The following is a 14,791-nucleotide window of genomic DNA, read 5'->3' on the forward strand; positions in this document are numbered from 1 at the left end:
ATACTCAAGCATTACTCTCTCACCGAAATTCTGGTTCAAGAATTTTGTTAAAATATTGTTTTAAAAAACTTAAATACTTTAACACTTAATTTTGAACTTTGAACTTCTGAATAAAAAGTCTGTTCTGCACATTTAAGTTACTACAAGGTAAGATTTTGCCTTACTTTGATCTGTTGGATTGGTAAGAATTTCAGATCCTGTGCATCTGTTGCCCAAACTTAGCCAAATTTTGCTCAGTTACTGAGCTGGACAACAAATTCAGGCTTTGCTTACCAGTGTGCTGTCCCCTTGTGAAACCCAATTCTGTATTTGACTCAGTGAGCCCAAACTTTCATCTTTTGGACATCACTCACTTGGAAGCAAACCATTTGTGCCACAACAGCGACACTTCTCAGAATGATGTAAATGCTGCAATGCACTAATGTAAAGAAAAAATAGATAGTGAAGATGCAAAGACACTGCTTGTTTTTAAGTGGAATGTAAGAGTTAGGTCAGCAGTATCGGAGAAGGTACCTTTAATCCACATTTTGAGTAATAGTAATCCAGATGTGTGAGGCAGTTAAAGATAAGGACCCATGCTAACTTCATAAAATTACAATTGTTATTATGCTAGTTTATATAGTAGCTCATTGTGGTAATTCTTATGAATAACCACAGCTAAATACATATGTGATTTCAAATTTCCTTGCATTGTATTATATAATGAAACATCCTTTCTACACATTGATGGATTTATTTTTTCCTTCACTAATCCTCAGTGAATTTCCAATTCAAGGCATTTTTAATGAAACTCTGGATATGGTGACTGGGTGTTATGTATTTTGATTTTTTTTCCTTCCATTCAATTTAGAGTCTTCATGATAGAATTTTTCAGCACTGTGTTTATTTTTTTTCAAGCTTGTTTGTTAAGCTTTTACTGCATAATAACGTAGAAAAATAATACAGGTTGGTAATTTAAAGAACTTTTTATGAATTGTACCTTCACAATATTTTTTTCCTGCTCTTTCCACAGGACGTTACCCAAAACTAGTGTTCCACTTTGAACTCAAGAGAAACATCTTGTATTTCATACTAGAGACATATGTACCATCAATCCTACTGGTTGTGCTCTCCTGGGTATCGTTTTGGATAAGCCAGTCATCAGTTCCAGCCAGAATCTGCATAGGTGAGAAGCTGTGTCCTGGTTTTGGCTGGGATAGAGTTAATTTTCTTCCATAGTGCTATGTTTTGGATTTAACAAAACAAACCAAGAGTTGGATCATTAAGATGCTTTCTTTATTGCACGTACATGGCATCTATTTCCAAAGTTGCAAACACTTCTGAGTTTTATGGAATTACTTTTCTGGTTTGCCATCTGCAGTACATCATGCAGATTCCCCTTAAAGCCTTGCTATTCTTCAGCTAAGAAAACGTCTTTGGGAGCTACAGGAGACTTGGAAGCAGGGAAGGCTGCTGAAAGCAAAGGAAAACTCAGTCATTTTGGAAATAATTTCAACATATTCAAACACATGGCATGCACAGGCAGAATTGTGAGGCTTTTGTGAGGGTTAATGGTACATACTGATTAACACATGAATAATAAGAGAATTATAAGAGATTAAATATAATTAATTTCAAATAAAGGAGATTCTGAAAGGGAAAGAATACAAATCTGTTCTGATCAGACTGCAGGTGGGGTAGGAAAAACACTCCTACAGAATAGGGAAGAAAGAAAGATTTCACATCAAATGAGGCCAGTGGGCAACTGCACTGAGCAAAATGATATCTGAATGTTTTAAAGGGAGCGTTTGCGTAGTATTGCAATAATAATGAGTTAATCATATACATTCTCTGACACCAAATTCTCTCTCATTTTAATTTCCAGTTTTCTCAGCTTTACAAACAAGTTTTCATGAGTGTTTTTAGGCATTTAACTTCAGAATCACAGGTTCATTTGAAAGTCTTCTTTCCAAAACATAACACATTAAATGCTGTGGCATACTAGGAGTTCACGGAGCCAGGAAAAACTGTCTTGTAGCAGGGCCTTTGCAGTAGAGGCCCTCATTGTTATCCATGTTTTATCAGAACTTATATTTTTGCGTTCCACAGGTGTTACCACAGTCCTTACTATGACAACACTGATGATGGGAGCCAGGACTTCACTCCCAAATGCTAATTGCTTTATTAAGGCAATTGATGTGTACCTTGGTATCTGCTTCAGTTTCATCTTTGGAGCACTGTTAGAGTATGCCGTGGCTCATTTTTGCACTCTGCATCGACTCAATTCAAAGGAACTTCCAAAGGTATCTTAATTCTTTGACTGTTGTCCTACAAAACAGGCTTCAATTATACCTGCTAAAGAGAATGAATTGTCTTAGCACTAATGGTGAATGTATTTAAGGAAGTTTCTATTTTAGAATAAGGACAGTGAAAACAGGATAACCTTGAGAAAAAGAAAAATTATTTGTATGCCTGGAACTTTTTGGAAGAGATCAGACAAACTGAAACACCCTTCCATAATAATTCTCTCTTTTGACATGGACTTTATGGCCATTTATCAAACAATGTGCTAGACATATCACAAAAATCATAGGCACTTGTCTCCCCACTATGACATACGCTTACTTACAGTTCAAAAATTAGATTGAGCTCGGTGACTTGATCTTACTGCAATACAGCAAAAAGAAAAGATTTTATCACATTCCGTTTATGAAACCTTCTGCACATGCATGGTACATGAGTCAGTTTCCTAGCAGACAGCTTCACATATTAGGTGTATCAGATCCCTATAGCCTTCCACTTACACCTTCTCTTTCAACAGCTACAGCTGAAGGTCAGACTGGGATTCGCTTTCTGTTCTGCATCGTTATTATAGCAGCACTTTTTTGCTGCTGTAATGAGCTTCTCACAACTCTGAAATACTGTGAAATATACTTAAAATAAAAAGGGATCAAATCAACATAGGCATTTTTGAGTTGGGTGGTTGTCATCTTGCTGAAATAATCCGGACAGGTTCATGAAAAAGTTTTGTCACATCTTCCATCTCCAGTGTTTAGCATTGCTTTCATAAGCAGTGAAAAAGAAATCACAAGGAAGTTGGAAGCTGATTGTCTTGCAGCTTTTAATTACGGAACTGAATCTAATATGCATGATAGAAAAGAAGATTTTAAGCAGCTTATGAAATTTCTGGATGAATAGAAAAAAGTAAAACATGGAAAGTGAGAATAACAGAAAAAACAGCAGGAAAAAGTTTGGTTGAGTGCTATAGGGATAAACAGCCAGAATAAGAAAGATTTTTAACTATTTAAGCCAAACTAGGACAGAGCATCACATATGTCTAAGCAAAGCTCCTCAGTAGGCTCAAGAAACAGGATATTGAGTTCAAGTGGAGAAGCTTAAAAACAATGCAGATCAGCCAAGGTGTGTTTTTTTATGCCTAGACAGTTCAACAATTAATATGGGATTTTGGCTGTTTGGATGAGAGAGAGGTTCTGTAAATGCACAGGAATATGTTCAAAGCTGTCATCATAGAATCATAGAATAGTTTGGGTTGGAAGGGACCTTTAAAGGTCATCTAGTCCAACCCCCCTGCTGTGGGCAGGGATATCTTCAGCTAGATCAGGTTGCTCAGAGCCCCGTCCAACCTGACCTTGGATATTTCCAGGGATGGGGCATCCACCACCTCTCCGGGCAACCTGTTCCAGTGTTTCACCACCCTCATGGTAAAAAATTTCTTCCTTATATCTAGTCTGAATCTACCCTCTTGTAGTTTAAAACCATTCCCCCTTGTCCTGTTGCAACAGGCCCTGCTAAAAAGTTTGTCCCCATCTTTCTTATAAGTGCTGAAAGGTTTAAGTACTGAAAGGCTGCAATAAGGTCTTCCTGAAGCCTTCTCTTCTCCAGACTGAATAACCCCAACTCTCTCAGCCTTTCTTCATAGGAGAGGGGTTACATCCCCATGAGCATTTTCGTGGCTTTCCTCTGGACCTGCTCCAACAGGTCCATGTCTTTCTTGTGCTGAGGTTGTGCTAGGTGTGTGGAGAAGGATTGAAAAATGGACACAAGGCTGAGCCACCCAGTGGGTTTTAAAAGACAACATCTAACAGGGGAATGCCTGCAAATGGGCAAACACTCGTTTCAAATGAGGATTTGAGTGGAAAGCCTGAAAGTAATTTTTCTTGGCAAGGTAGCGTCAGTGACAATTCCCTCTGAGCATATCCATCTTGTGAAGTAAGTGGTTGTCATTTTGCTCATAGAGCAGGAAAAAAAAAAGCTTATTGGAGGTTTGGGCAGGAAAATAAAGTGTTTCAGTGCTTGGATGATTAAGCATCTTTGGATCTGTGAAGGGCACTTATGACTGCCCCTGCCTTTGCCTACCTATCTCAGATTCTCTTTTGTCTGGGGCACATGTACTAGTGCTTGCAGATGGGACGGACATGGGAACTTGTGGACTTGAAAGACCTGCATGGAAGTAAGTGGAGGTACAGCCCTAAAATGAGGAAGGAAGAAAGACTTAGGGTACAGTTTTGTGATGGACTTAATGAGTGAAAGGAATGGTCTGTCACTTCAGGCATGTTTCCTGCCTTCTCCTGTGTATCAGGAGTGAGCAAGCCAGTCCAACTCACTTCTTGCCCCCACAAACACAAGCATATAAGGGAAGGGGCAGTTGGTTGGTCCTAGATCAGCTCAAGACTCCGCAGAATGAGGAAAATGCCTGTCATGTCCTTTTCCTATTGTAGCCAAGGACAAGCACCGCTTATTGAGCAGGGTGCCATGCAGAGCACACCTGACTTGTACTTCTCATTTCTCACTGTAAAAACCAAAACATCGCAAGGACAGAAGTAGTAGCTAAAATCTCATGTCACTGTCTAGCAGGTACTTAACAAATTTCTGTGTGAGTATCGTCACCATAAATGTGTTCTCCTCATTATCATATTCTCTTATGGACATAAGTTAATTAGAAATCTCACTTCCCAGTTTGTTATTCCCATATGCAAGCTGATACAAAATTTGCACTCAGAATTATGTAAATAAATGTAAGAGGTGCATTGAAAATGTAACCTTCTGCCTTATATAGGTTAGTTGTACTGGTTTGCTTTCTGCTTTGCTCTTTGAAGCAGTTGGGCACTGACATATCATGTTCTTTTGAAGCCCTTGGAGTCTCCAGTTTAGAATATAAACTGGTGAAACAGCTCATCATAACCACACTCTTGCAGTGTCTCACATCACGTGAACCAGGACCCACAGAGACAGCTTCAAAGCTAATGGCAAAAGCAGAGGAACCACCTGCTGCAAAATGTGCCATTCACCTCAACTGCATAGCAGCCTGCCTAAACGGAGAGGCTGCCTCTCCAAAATCCTGAGCTGCCTCTCTTTTATACAAAGGTGTGAATTGTGCCCTCCTATAAAACAGAGAATTCCTCCTTGGCCTTCATCTGTCTTTCACCTAAACCTCTCCCTTTTGGTCAGAAAGGAGAAAAGTTTGAAAACTGAAAATAAGGTTACAAAGGCAGTGTTCAGCTTACTTGGCATTTCTGTGCAAGCATTGTGCAGTCTTTCTGAACATCAAAGCAGCTCTGGGTGTGCAACACTCTAGGTTGAAATATTTCTAACGTTGACTGTCTTTATTATTCAATGGAAGTGACAGCTTTCCTCAATTCTGTTGGCTGTTAGATGTCAGCAAACCCTTGGATTAGCATAAACAGCAGCCACAGTAGCACGTGCCATATACAGTGCTTTTCAGGTGATGTACAGTACCTTTCCGGGATGCTACCAATTTTGTATCCAAACAGAGCCCTTCTTAGTGCCAGCTGCCATTTTCTCATTGACAGCTGGAATCCAGAGAAAACTTAGTGTGACATTTAAAATTAGAGCCACAGTTGAACACTTGCAACACGATTTTTTTATGTAATATAAACCAGCTTAATCTTTCATCACATTCAGTTCCCCATAGTGAGTTGGAAAAGTCCCTTGATAGTCCCAGTTTATAAGACTAGTTTTTTTATAAACTAGCAGTTGTGGTTCTCCTCTAGATTAGCTTTCTCCTTTTGAAGCAATGTGATACAGCACTTTTGCTGTAAATTTGTCTCTCTACAAGGCCCTGCCTTGTAACACTGCAAACAGGATCAAGTACATATGCACCATGGATGGTATCTTCCGCTTAAGTAATAACTGCCTCTTGGGGAGCAGAAAGGAGTTAAGAACAGGCTAATAAAGCATCAGCCTCCTGCGAATTGTTCACATGCGGTTGTGAGAGAAGAAAAATGGCACGTACGCAACACCTTTTCATGCTCTGCAGTAAAACTAATTCTGTACAACTTTTAGCCAGCCCTACCTGAGAGACAAATAGCCTTTTACACTGTATAATGCCCCAAATACTGCCAGTTTTGAAGTACAGGTGGTGTTTTGCTCTTTTTCTCCTTTCCAAAAAATGAGAGCAGTGGAAAAAAGTCAGGACTCTTCTGACAGGTTTCTTCATTTTATTAACCTTTGAAGCGCCGAGTGCATTCATCAGGCTGTCGCTCCGGTGCCTTGTTTCAAGTGCCAGGCGCTGCTGACAAAGGCTCCCAGCGCTTCCCTCAGCTGCCCGAACTTTTTGAAGCAGAAGAGCTAGGTATTTATAACAGAGCTAGGCCCCAAGTAAAACTCCAGGGTTGAGTTTTAGTACTACCCTGGGGATTGTTTAAGGTTCAGACTGGAATTTTATGGATTGATCCTCTTAATGCTTTATAGGCAGAATTTCATCCTGGCCTTTAGTTTCAAAATTCTCACGTAGCTGCGGGAGGCTAGGTGGAGGATGAGCAAGGTTTTGTAGTCAGTGTATTTTTAGGATGACACGTGTTGAGCTACATTTATCTCTCTCAGATAAAATATACTGGATTTTTTTTGGCAAATTGAAAATGAGAAGGAGTAATAATCCCTTTTTCTAGCTCCATCTGTTCTGCTTCACTGATTCACAGCAGTCTGAGGACATTGTCCAGACTCCACTTTAATTTTCAAGGACGTTACTAATTTTACATGGAGAAAGGCTCAAGAACTGTGCCATCTACAAGTACCCTGGGCAGAAGAGAAATTCTGTACCGGCATGGAGATCACTCAGGTGGCTTAATGAGCTTGCTTTGACTTTAATATCTGGGATATTTCTAAATGAGCTTTTTGTGTGGCTACACATAGGGCTGTACATCTTAACTTTTCTAAAGTTTTCCTTGTCTAATCTATTTCTTCTCATGATGCAAATGGAAAAAGTGAATTGGTCAGAGGAAAGAGATTCTGCGTTCTACATTTCACAAATAAATTTTTAGCCTTTTCTTGCTTGTATGCAACTCACTGATTTGGAAGGTAATAAAATCATCAGGAGAAAATTAAAATTATGTGTACACCTGCCTGAATTAAAATGAGCCCTCCTCTAACTATACAGATTTAGGTTTAGTTTAGATACAAAGTTGGAGCCAATCTTTGTAGCTTGGATCTGCTGGTATCTCTGCAATATCCCAAACCAAACTAAATACCCCAGAATTTTCAAGAAAGTTTGTGTTTAGAGCTGAAGCTGCAGCTGATGTCTAATCCCGTGTCCTCTGAGTCAGTAACAGAAAACCCGCTGACTTCAAAGGGTGAAGATTTCATACATGAACTTCATGTCTCCGAGCCATTTCTAATCAAAGAAACAAAACCCACCAGAAGGCTTATACAACATTCTCCAAAGAGCTGTCTTGATGCAGCGAAGCACATAAAGATGCGCTTAACCTTAGCATAACTTTGAACTTAAAGAATGGGTTTCAGGACTTGAAAGAAAGTATTATGAGCTATTTAGTATTGATTTAGTTGTGGGGCTTGTCCCTCTTTATGAGCCTCTCTTTTTTGTGCTTTTTTTTTTTTTTAAATTTTTTTAAAGTAATTTGATTTTCATCACAAAGCACCGGGAATAGAGTAGCCAGCGGCACAGAGGAAAGTGTCTTGTATTCTGAGGTGCTTGATTTGGGGTGCAACCAGCTTGACTAGCTGGTCTGGCAGCTCCCCCACCTTCTCCATTTCCAGACTGGGGCTTTGCTAGACACCGCTTTCTAGACACCTGACCTTTGCCAGTATTTTCCCTGAGCAGAAGACAGCTTATTGTGCATTTCATGGATTTGCTGGTCTCAAGTAAAGCTTAGCGGGCCATATTTGAACAAATCCAGCTTTGCTCGATAGTCCTGTGAAAGCTTTTGCAGTAAGGTGTTGTTTAAGTCAGTGTTTTTCTTGTAAATTGAGTCTTTGAAAGCTGGAAGGAGCTGTCAGGTGCATGTAGGTGCTCGCCCTTGAAATCAAGGAGTGAGCTATAGGAGGAGTCATAAGAAAAATCCTATTATTTGCTCTAGCTTTAAAGTAACTAGGTGATGAAACATGCACTTAAGTACCTCCTGTTTTGTGTCCTATCAGGGTGAGGATGAAGAGGCTGATGAAGAGACGAATGGAGTCCTGGCAGCAGTCGCTAACAGTTGCAGTGCCTCTGACAATATAAACAAGATCGATTCAAACAAGAGCAGCAAAACCAGCATCGACAGAAAAAGGGAGAGAAGTAAACACAATGGCTGTAGTTCACCAATGTCAGTAATGAAAAGACTTTTCTGTATCTTTGATTGCTTCCATGTTAAAAATCCTTACCACATAGACCACTATGCCAGATTTTCTTTCCCGTTATCATTCATCATAATTAATGTATTTTATTGGGTATATTATTTGTATTTCTAGATATTTTAATGTGTAAAATTGGTTTAAAGTTTAGAAAGTGGATATGGGAGGGGAAGTTGCAGAAGAATGAAGAAATTGCATTTGGATAAAGGGATATGAAAGGACATGCCATCTTTTCAAGCATTTCTACAAAGTTTCTTGTTAACTCACTTTTCCACTGTTAAATGACAGTCATCCAAAACTGACTTTCCTATTAGCATGCATGTCCCATATTAAACTATTTATCAAAGGCTAGTAAGTCCTTTTTTAATATTTTAATGGTCAACTTTGTAAAATAAGAGTTATATTACAGTTGTTTCTGAACTGCATTGAATACATTTAAAAATAAAAACAATGAAGTGTGGTTTTCCTGCTATACTTTCAGTATTCAGTTCCTTCTAGCTTTGTCAATAATGCATAAATTTTCCAGATTATATAAGAAAATGTGTTATTCCAGATCAAAGTGTTTTTGCTTCATAGCAACAAAGAGCTTTGAAGGCATGGGCTACCAACACAAATAATATATTCATCTTTGTAAGGTCACAAATATGTATGGAGACTCTTCCCTACATCTTTAGACAGAACTCCCATAGCCATCCATGGCTTTTCTGAATAAGTGCAGGGCAGAACATAGAAATGGACTGGAGCCAAAAGGTTTAGATCCAGAGAGAAGTTTTTCCCAAGTGAGGACATACTTAGGTGTGGCCAATCCTTAATGGAATATGGCCATTTATCCTGACGTTTATACTCTGTATTCTGCTCAGTCACAACTGCCTGAGTAACTATGATGCAGAAGAAAAATTTGATATGCTTAATTTTCAGCTTAGCAAATTTCTCTTGAGTCACTTGCCATTAAAAATTTCGTGTACAGATGAAAAAACTTACTTCTTGAATTGAAAAGAAAACTGGATATGCAATAACTCCTGATGAAAAAAGGGAAAGTTTCACACAGATGAAATTATGACCCACATGAGAGGATGGTTACACTTGATGAAAAACCGTTAACAGTCTTTCTGAGTGGTTACTTCACTGACAGATATTACAAAAGTTGTTGATATGGCAACCTGTTTCTTACACTGCAGTCTGGAAGTTTAGAAGCACTTATTATTATACCTTTTTCCTGACCATAATATATGTGTGGGTTGCATATATATGTATAAATGTGTATGTGTTCTTTTATAGACTGTGCACCTTGACGTTTATGATGATCTGACACACTGCACACATAGAAATGCATGAAAAAGCGCCCATAATATTGAGACTCTTTGATACACCTTTCTACCAGTGTGCTGCCTGTGAAGAACACCGTTACATGAGAAGAAGAAAAGTGGAAAATACCATTGTGGGTTAGATTTGCCCCTGCTCACAACTACCTCCGTGAAAGTGGTATAATCATTGCACACTGGTAAACAAGTATTAGGTCAATAAAATCCCCTCAGTATTTTTATTTTCTAAACTGATTGAGTACTGAAAGCTTGTTTCTCCACTGTTATCAGTAATGCCTCTTGCAGGGCTTACTGAGGCAATGCGACTTCAGGAACAGTCTAGCGGCTTTTGGTTCCTTGGCTCTTCTGACATTCATATAGAAGCAAATGCATTCAAGAAATCAAACAAAGACTGCCTGTGTTAAGGACAAGCCAAGAAAAAGTATGGTTTTTTATTTAACATTCTGGTGTTGCAGATTTAACCTTAAACCCTTCACTCAGGAACAGATTCTATGAGATTTTTTTCTTGGAAATGAGGTGTGAAACTGAACTCTGAGATCTCTTTCCAGTTCTTACTCCTATAAAATTCACAGCAGGCATATGGTACAGCTCTGTGTTTAGTTTCTTAAATTTGAAGTTTACATTAACCCTCAATCTTTTCAAATAGTTCATCCACATGTTGCAAGTTACCTGTTGTGTTAATACTAAATTTGGGATTTACATTTACTACAAACAGAAGTAAGCATTTAGAGTTTCGTAGCTTGCAATTAACTTGGAGGTAATTCACCTTAAATATTCTTTAAGAAAGCTGTTGAAGGTCTGGATGGATTGATTTCCAGTGCATTAACTGATAATAAGATCTGTTTTCCCACTTGATGTGCTAATTGTAAGCAGAGTTAGACACTGAAGTCCCCCATGTTTTCATGAAAGAATAGACTGCACAGCCAGATTATTTATGATTCTGCTTTGCATAATACTGCATTAATTACAAATTTGAAGAACAAAACTTGGTTTGACATGAATTTGTGTAAGTAGATAATGTTCCCTCCAAGGGACAGGGGAACAGATTTTCAGTGTGGTGTGTGAAGAATGAAGAACAGCATTTAAATTATCCCATTCAAACATACAAAACTGTCCCCAGAAACTATCTAATTCCTTGGAGTTAGCTGGAAAGGCTCTTCTAAGTAAGTGGCATTCACAGACAATGCATTGAAGGCTACAATTCAGAGATAAATTAGAGATGGAGAAGTCCCTTTTAGAGATAAAAACAGGGGCCAAAGTTGAGGCTGAGGCACTCAAAGCTAGCCTCGGCAGTGAAAATGGCTTTGTTTTCATACCTGGTGAAAAGTAAAGGGGAAAGACCAAGGATTTGCTGCAATCATTTTCTGGTTGGTAATTGTCTTCTCTTTCTTTTGCTTACTTCTATTTGAATGTTTTCTAATCAGGGACCTTCTCTGACTCTGTGTTCAGAAATGTCCTGTTGTATTTTGAGGCCACCTGAGGCAGATGTACAACCAGGGACACGCGGCAGGTGAAATGGGTATCGGTGCGAACTGATGATGCACCTTCATGTAATGTGCTTTGCTGTGAGCAGGAGGTGCACTGCTTTTGATGTAACTGAAGGCAGCAGCCAGCCCAAAGAACAAATTTTCTTCCTCTATGGAATACCTGCAAGCCTCGTCTTTTTGTTTAGCAGCCATCTCACAGGTGTCTAAGCATTGTGCGGGCTAGAAAAACATCTCTGACTTAATAAGCTCCTTGGTATTATTTTCTTTCTTAATGGAAAAGTAAATCTATTATGAAAATAAAATCCTTTGCTGAGCTATTTCTTTAAATATAATAATAAAAATTTTTGGAGATTTTAGATATTTGAAGGTATTAATCCTTGCTACCTTTCCACTTCGGCAATAATCTGGTGCGTTTCTCTGATTCAGCTATGTCATAGGTAAGTATCTCATGCAGCCTGCTTACTGGGATGCTAGTTGGGATGTTTTGAGAGTATTTGAAATATTCCACCTAAATCAAAAGGGAAATACTAAGAAAGATGACATTTTAGAACAGGCATTCATTAGCTCTCTCATAAACTAAGAAGGCATTTTAAATGAATATCAGAACATTTATTTTAAAACATAAACTATTAAATACCCCATCTGAATACTCCAGTCAACACATACGGCAAGCATAACATAAGGGCATCCATCTGTTGATCTGAGTACCCATTTTCAGCACAGTGGCCTTCTTTATTATCAGTGCAACAGTAACTTAAATAGCTCCATTTCCCTCCTTGCAAGTCTCTTCATTGTTTGTGCCAATTATTTTAAGAGAACTGTTATGTCTTTTGGCGTGGGAAAATGATAAAAAAATGATGCCCCGCATTGTCACCCTGCAATTCAAAAAGAAATTACCAAAAAGATTAGGGATTAAAGAAAAAAAAAGCTGATAACAGAAGAAGAAACAGAAAGATGTAAACCTTCTGCTTTCTGCTAACAGCTCTTGCCTGTGGCGTGGTGCAGCTGAGTGCATAAGACACCGCTGCGAGTGCGATCTGAAGAGGCTACCGGAGAACTGGCGCTGCTGGTACAATTCACTCCATGCAGCAGTAGATGGAGCTAATTAACTACTCTTCATATTTGAATGAGCAGATGTAAATGTAAATGCTAGTTAAGGAGGACTCTAGGGAAAAGCTATTACAAGCTGACATTTGTACTGTGGTAACTAGGTCACGTTTGTAGTGACAGATTAATTAAAATCAGACAAAACAACATTGTCAGGTGGACTGTTGAGGACTTCTGTTTTTCACACTAAAGTTCAGGCTTCTCAAACCCAGACTGTTGTTTCCATCATTTTAGCCACTGAAATCATGAACATATTCTGCCAGTCTGCAAAGTAACTTCATGACCACAATACCTTGTGTTTTAAGCCTGAATCTGCTATCCTTATGTCAAGGTTTTCTCCTGCAGGTTATAATGTTTCAAATCAAAGTATTAGAGCATCTCAGTACTTCAAGGCAGGCAGAGTAGTGGCTGTACCAACTGTTTTCCTATATATATTTATGAATCCTAAATAAATGTTCCCAGGTAATTCACTGGCACGCTGCTAACAGTTGACACAAGGATCACATTAATTTTAAAAGCCAGTTCAAGTTTTTTGGAAAAGTTTCCCTTGAAATAGGGTTTGTTGAAATGGTGGGAAACCGAGCCGTGGGAGCTTTCTGGGCTGCTAAACAGGTTGCTGCAAGAACAAGCTATCTCAACCCGAGAGCTGAAGACTGGAGCGGATTCTGCTTGCTGTAGAGAAGTGGGTACTTGACAGCTCTTAATGCAGATAAGCTTGACATGATTTCGAAGTCTGTAATGGATTTGCCATTACTTGTTATATAACTTTATAATTAAAACCAGGGGTCCACTTTAATAATATTGCCAAATTCAGCTTTTCATCAGTTTTCATCTGGAGACATCTTTCTTCCCCAGTCCCATCTGACAGTCAAACTTTCCATCCTCAGAAAGAGAAGTGTAAAGGGGCATTTGGGGGCATTTCAGTCTCTCGACGTGAGTTTACTCATATAATTTGGGTTCTGGGTTTCTTTCCAAACCAGAATGGATCCTATTTTCCCATTCCAGATCAAACACAGCCAAAACTTCAGAAGACAAAAAAACCCCATAAGATTTTAGCACCATCACATGTGCACAGAAACCATAACCCTGATTCATTTTCAAACTCTGCTCTGAATTTAAATTTAATCCAGATTTAACCACTGGATAACTTCATCTGTATTAATGCACAAACAGTTGCACCACTGTTGCTTCCCTTGCTATAGCAGGTAACTTTTGGAACCTAGACAGTAAAAAGATTGAATACCAGGGTTATTTGATTTCTCAGAAAGGAGAGGAATGTAATTTTTCTGCTTTAAAGGCAGGTCAGGAATGGATCCAGAATGGCAGCTCTCATAGCACTGGCTCTAGCTGGGGCTTGGCCACTTTGGAAGCAGAAAAAGCTGGCAAAGTTAGAAAAAAATTAACATGAGAGTACAAAATGGATTTCAAACCTGAATTACATATTGACATTCTCAGCTTGTATACCCCTGGCCCTCATGCCGATGTTAATGGTGTTGCTAGAAACAACATTCATTGCATCTCAGAAACAGTAGCAAACTTGTGAGATTTGCCAGTGTGGGGAAAGCTAGCATTGCACCCACTGATATATTCTTGAAAGATGCAGGAGAAGGGATCGTCTCCTCCTTTTCTATATCCCAGTTTCTTTAGGAGACAGTTCATTGCAGTCCACTTGGTTTATTAAGCACCTGCTTTGGATGAGTGCCACAACAAGGTGAACAACAATCATGTAACACTGCATTAGTCTCTTCTAAGGGAACCATCTGTTCAATTATATGCATTTAAATGCCAGTCCATTAGACTCATATGCTGAACTATGTTATGCTTGTAGCCAATTCAGTCCTAAACAAAGTGCTTTCCATTCACAGCAATATGTTTTTGATGATATCTAATGAATATAACTGTCCTTTTCTGTGGTATTTTCCACCCTTGTGAAGAAAAGAAAACTTACAGGAAAAGCTTCTACCCTATACTATCAGTGTATGAGTTGGCCACAGGGATCCGGGCCAATCCTTCTGTAGTTTTGAAAGGCTTGCCTTGACAACCCTTTGGTGCATTTCTGAGAACAGAGGAACGGACAGTCCTGACCTCTCAAAATGGCACAATCTTCAAAATAATAATATAGCAGATTAAGGTCTGAAGAAGTTTTCTAAGTAGCTAAATATAAATTGAACCTTGTTCTCAACTCCTTTCCCAGAAAGATGAATAAGAGACTGAGCATAATTTTATTATCTTTCCCCATCATTCTTTATCATCTTTTTATAAGTGTTGTGCTCAAGTATCATTCCT

At 38.8% G+C, this 14,791-nt stretch overlaps 1 protein-coding gene across 1 annotated transcript; it reads left to right on the top strand.

The window, feature by feature from the left end:
* Positions 1–1,012: 1,012 nt before the first annotated feature.
* Positions 1,013–8,706, top strand: LOC104082591 (gamma-aminobutyric acid receptor subunit pi-like; the record flags this gene model as incomplete). Its single annotated transcript, XM_009585782.1, has 3 exons — positions 1,013–1,165; positions 2,089–2,282; positions 8,395–8,706. Coding segments are annotated over 3 exons (659 nt in total), but the record flags the coding sequence as incomplete, so codon positions are not given.
* Positions 8,707–14,791: the final 6,085 nt, after the last annotated feature.

This window comes from Fulmarus glacialis, unplaced genomic scaffold, assembly GCF_000690835.1.
Source record: "Fulmarus glacialis isolate BGI_N327 unplaced genomic scaffold, ASM69083v1 scaffold48769, whole genome shotgun sequence".
Taxonomy (NCBI): domain Eukaryota; kingdom Metazoa; phylum Chordata; class Aves; order Procellariiformes; family Procellariidae; genus Fulmarus; species Fulmarus glacialis.